Raw genomic sequence first — 5,584 nt, forward strand, 5'->3', positions numbered from 1 at the left:
CCTCACATGCAACTATAAGACAAGTCGGAGTAATATTTACCTTTACTGGTACAAACATAAATCTGACCATCAAACTCTTCAGTTCATTCTCTGGAAAGGAGCACGGTGGGAAACGTCTGAAAATATACCAGATCCTCACAAGTATCAATGCAAAACGTTGGAAACATCAACTGAACTGATCATCACAGAGTTAACTCTGGCAGACACAGCTCTCTACTACTGTGCATTAGACACACCACAGTGATCCAAAGTGTAGAAGAGGCTGTACAAAAACCTGAAGACAGATATGGACTACTCTTCAAAGAGGAGGGAAGTGGTTTTCAAAGCACAGCTTCATATCAGATGGATTCTGTTCATTCCTGTTTGATCAGAGTCTCTGTGGTTACAGCTGCTAATGAAACACTGTGGGAAGACAGGTAAGTAGTTATGTGACTTTTTTCAGTTACCAAAGTTAACAAGTAAAATACTTTTTTATTATAGAAAATAGTGTGGGAAATTTACAATGAACAAACCACAAATAATGCAGAGGGAAGTAAAGAGTCTGATTCTCCACAGAATTGCATGTTGTAAACCTTGTGCTATTCTAGGCCTGTTTTGTTTCCAACTCAAGTTTTTATTGAGTTTTAACATCAAATAACATTACACAGGTAATATATGTAGCATTTCATAGGTCAACTTCCTGAAATGAAAAAGAAAAAAAAAGGTTAAAAAAAAAAAAGGGCAGAGCAAAATAGAACAAAGCAAGACAGGGTACCATTGTTGATCAAAATAATATATAAAAGCAAAAACAAGCAAAGTTGTTAATTTGATATCATATGCATGACCAGTTAGAAATAAATGGCAAATGTAATGTTGGAATCATTCACTTTGCTGATCATGTACAGTGAAATGGGACCAAAAAGTATCCCAAATTAACAGTGTGGTGGCGTCTCCGTTTTTTTATTTGTTTAACATGCATTCATACGATGCCATTTTAGTCATCATATTTATCCATACTTTGATTTGTGAAATTTGTGGGGTTTTCCAGTGTCTGAGAATAACCCTGGCTGCCACTGAGACCCCAACCATCAGAACTGAAAATGTCCCATCTGGTACACCGGTCATCTTACCTCTGTCTCCTAATAAACATAAACTCGGACTGCATGGTACAATTTTTCCCAATCAATCACTGAGAATGTCTAATACCGTTAACCAAAAACATTCAACAAATGAGCATTCCCATAGACAGTGTTTAAAGGTTCTAGCCTTTTTTTGATATTTCCAACATAGTGAGTTGTTCATGAGACCTATTTGATGTAATTTTACTGGAGTCCAATAACACCTCTGTAATATTTTATATTGTGTAAGTTGACCTTTACATTCCCTTACAAATTTTCCATTCTCAGACAATAGTTTCAACCATTCTTCATTTTTTAACACGACACCAGTAATCTTTTCCCCTAAAGTTCAGTGCATTACAGTCATCGCAAAGTGCATAATTCATTCTTCTATAAAAAACCGAGGCGCTATGTTGAGATGGTAGAACCAAAAAGTAATGGATTAGGTTGTCTCGTAAATGCTGGGGTAGTAATTTAATACAATTCCTTATCTGTAGATATTTCCAAAAATCTGTATTTCCTCACAAATCATATTTATGAATTAAATCATTATAAGACATGAACACATCATTCTCATAAAGGTTACTCACTGTGCATATTTTAGGATTGTACCAGCTTTTCTAATACACTGTTGTCTTTCCAATACAAATTGCTGGATTTTTCCAAATAGATGAATATGGTTGTTTATAGTGTGACAGTTTAAACAACTTATGTATTTTTATCCAGGTTTCCTTAGAATGCAGCATGATAGGAATGTGTAGTTTATCTGAAGACTGAGAGAGGTATTCAATAGGTATAAATGGGTGGGATAACAATTTTTCAATCATGACCCAATCCGGTTGGTCTTGTCCCATCCAATGTCAGGCAGTCTTTGACATCTCATAAGAGACATATAACCTGGGGTCAGGTAAACCTAATCCCCATTTATACAGAGGTGAACAAACTTGGCAAGTTTAGTTCTAGCCTATTTTCCCTCCAAATGAATTGTTTGACTAATACATCATATTGAGTGAATATAGACTCAATATCAGCATCATCAAAAGATAATTAAACTGTGGTGAGATCATCGCTTTGATTACATTTACTTTACCACAAAGCTTAAGTTTTTTCCGATTTTTTAAAATTAGTTTGGATTTTCTGTAATGTTGGCTTAAAGTTTAATACTGGAATTTACTCCACTTCTCTGCTCAATTTAATACCCAAGTACTTCCTCCCCTTTAGAATCCATTTTAAGCCAAAATTTGTCATCAGTCCAGTCCATACCAGTCCTGGTATCACAAATAGGCATTGCATCAGATTTGTTCCAGTTAATTTTATATACGAAAATATTGGAATAAGACTGTATTGTGGTCATTAAATGAGGCATTGATTGGTTTGGATCTTTTAATAGGATTTAAAAGGATATTCTAGGCATGTTTACAGTAAAAGTGAGATTATCTGGACCCCACAAGACAGTCTACTGAACTTTTTTTTCTCAAAGATTTTTTGCCTTTACTAATGTCTCCGGCAGACATAAAATCCTGTCCACCTTTTTCCATCTTTGTTATGGGAGGGATCACATATCAATCTAAGGGTGGGGTCATCAGGACGCCTTAAGATTGCAACATCCTGCAGTAGGAATGTGGTCTGCAGAATAGCAAAAACCTGGGACATCTGCAAAGTTTTGGTGGCTGTGATGCAGAGCGGTTGACATTTGATTGGAACTTTCCAGGTTTGGTTCCCGTCCTGCCTGCCTATGTGTTGCTTTCGGGCTCCATGTACAAACCAAACAGGTTGAACCTTGACCATTCAGGGACTTGTATTCTGTAGTGAAGACTGAGCAGCATCCTTTTTATTTAATGAAAGTGCCAATCATTTGAGAATTAATCATGAAGAACAAAATAATATTTGCCATTTGCATTCGGCTGGAATTACATACCATATATCGAAATAGAACTGTAATAAAAAAAGCCTGGAGCAAGATTTACACCACTTTGACATTTTACACCAAGTCTCTTCCTACTGTAGGTGGCGGACAGGTGCTAGTATCGGGTAGCAACAGTCCAGTTTGAAAACCTTGGGCTAAATGGGAGTTCAACAACACACGTCACCTGTGAATATAGCGTCAGATGTTTTTGGGTTCTTCCTTAAGAGGAGCAGCTTGGAATCTTGTTCTGAGACCTCTGACCTCTGTGACCTCTGGGCACTTTAGAGTATTGGGGGTTCAGCTGAAGTCGCTGAACCTCCTGTGTTTCACCATTAAGTGTGATTTCATATTTGGCTTGATGCACATGCGTTCATGATGCAGGGCTTTGTATTTGTGTGTGTTTTCATGTGGCGTTTTAAGTAATAGCGTCCGCTAAATCTTTTTCCACAGCTGTCACAGCAAAAAGGCTTTTCGCCTGTGTGAGACCTCATGTGAGTCAGCAGCTTTCCGCTTTCTCGAAACCTTTTTTTGCAGATGTCACAGGAATAAGGCTTCTCGCCCGTGTGGATCCGAACGTGGCGCTGCAGAGCGCCGTTCTGCCTGAACCTCTGACCACAGATCCTACACGAGTACGGCTTCTCGCCGGTGTGAGTCCTCATGTGAGACAGCATGACGCTTTTCTGCCTGAACTCTTTCAGGCATGTTTTGCAGGAATACGGCTTTTCGCCCGTGTGTGTCCTCATGTGGACGGTGAGCGCATACGGCTTACTGAAGCTCCTCCCACACACGTCACAGTTGGCTGATGGTTTTTTTCCAGGGTTTGTCATTGTGGGTGATGAGAGGATCCTGCTCGGACTCCTTAAAGCAGAGATCTCATCAATGCCAATTCTACTTTGAGTCTCCGATAGGGAAAAGTTCTCCATGTGGACGTCCTGACAAATGATTCTGTTCTGTCTCCTCACAACTGCAGCTGAAGTCGATCCAAACACGTCAAACTTGGCTCCTGGAGGATCGTGGTTCTCTGAGAACAGCTGCTCAGCGGCTGGTTCGAGTTCAGTGATGCTGCTGTCCTCAAAGGAGACAGTCACCATGAAGGCGTCATCCTCCTGCTTCAGCACCACCTGACCTCCTTCTTCTGCTGCGCAGAGATGTTCCTGCTCGCCTTTCGTCTGGGGAGGCTCCGTGTCTTCCTGATCTCGACTGAGCTTCTTCATCGGAGAGATGCGGCTGGTGAAGAAGCTCCTCCTCCTTGCTAACAGGAAGCTGAATGGGATCTGCAGGAACAAACACGTGGTCATAAAACCAACTCTGTTACAGCAGTTGTTTTTTTTTTTTTTTTATGTTTAAGGACAGATCTGAACTGAAGTTTTTAGATGTGATCAGAGATGGTCCATTGTAAGAACAGTTGTTTATTCTGATTGTGTTTAAGCTAAAAAAGCTAAATGTGGATATATTTTCCCCAAAAAACATGTTCTTCTATATAATGCTAGTTATTAGAGAGGATTTTTACCAATTATAGCAGTATCGCGATATTATCGATATCGTGAGCCATGTATCGCGTATCGTATCGTGAGGTACCCAGTGATTTCCAGCCCTACTCTCAACCAGAAAAAAAGTTTAATATTTACCAGTAAAAACAGGTGACAATTAGTCATGTAAGAAAGTTTGGTGACTGTAGCTCAGGGTTGGACCTGGGCATAGGCGACGTAGGCGGCTGCCTAGGGCACCATCTGGTGGAGGGGGGTGCCAGTGATCCAGTGATTATATATTAATTTTGTTTTGTTTTTTTGGTTGTTAAACAGTCTGACTTACCACTCATTTAATGTAAAAAAATAAAAGTAAATAAAACAACTCAAAAGTTTGATGTCATCTGTAACTCTGCAGTGCAGCACCCCTCCCTTCCTGTGCTACTGCTGTCTGGGTTCGGGGAAGGAGGGCGGGTTTGCTACTGTTCGTGATTTAAAACTTTAAGGATGAAAACAGAAAGAGGAGGAAACAGCGGCTCAAAGCGCGGTTTTGTCTGTTTCACTTATATAAAATTGCTTGGAAATGTCCGGCAATGTCAAACTCTATGAGGGGCGTAAAATTATTTTTTCGCCTAGGGCGCCATGAAGCCAAGGGCCAGGCCTACTGTAGCTTTATGACCATCAGAACTATTAAACATTTTTGATCATATGTGATTCAAATCTCCATTAAAAATAAAAAGAAAGCACTTTCTTCCAAAGTTGTTGTTGTAGCATTAATTTGACATTTAGTATTCATCACTAGCTCATATCAATTTAACCATTATTAGTTTGGGTTATTTTACTGTTTTTTTGTATCACGTTTTTTTTTTTTACTTTCAATTTATAAATAAATAAATAATAATAAATACATTTTTTTTATTCATAGTACTGTTAAAAAGTTAAATTTTTAAGATTTTAGTTTTAGTGTGTTCAGTAAATGTTTATACTGTTTGGCCTGCGACCTACGGTGTGTTTTGGATTTTGGACCCCTGTGCAATTGAGTTTGACTCCCCTAGCAGGTATTTACGTGTAATAATAAACTTCAAATATATTTACTGATGAAAAATGAATAAACG

At 38.9% G+C, this 5,584-nt stretch overlaps 1 protein-coding gene across 1 annotated transcript; it reads right to left on the bottom strand.

The window, feature by feature from the left end:
- Positions 1 to 35: 35 nt before the first annotated feature.
- Positions 36 to 5,419, bottom strand: LOC118599886 (oocyte zinc finger protein XlCOF20-like). The gene has a single exon (XM_036216170.1). The coding sequence runs from the start codon at positions 4,299 to 4,301 to the stop codon at positions 3,348 to 3,350; it is 954 nt and encodes a 317-aa protein (XP_036072063.1). The 5' UTR covers positions 4,302 to 5,419; the 3' UTR covers positions 36 to 3,347.
- Positions 5,420 to 5,584: the final 165 nt, after the last annotated feature.

The sequence above is a fragment of the Oryzias melastigma genome, linkage group LG17 (assembly GCF_002922805.2).
Source record: "Oryzias melastigma strain HK-1 linkage group LG17, ASM292280v2, whole genome shotgun sequence".
Taxonomy (NCBI): Eukaryota; Metazoa; Chordata; class Actinopteri; order Beloniformes; family Adrianichthyidae; genus Oryzias; species Oryzias melastigma.

Bases quoted from the DNA above. Each gene is read 5' to 3' on its own strand.
- LOC118599886 (XM_036216170.1), bottom strand. From the start codon at position 4,301: ATGACCACGTGTTTGTTCCTGCAGATCCCATTCAGCTTCCTGTTAGCA.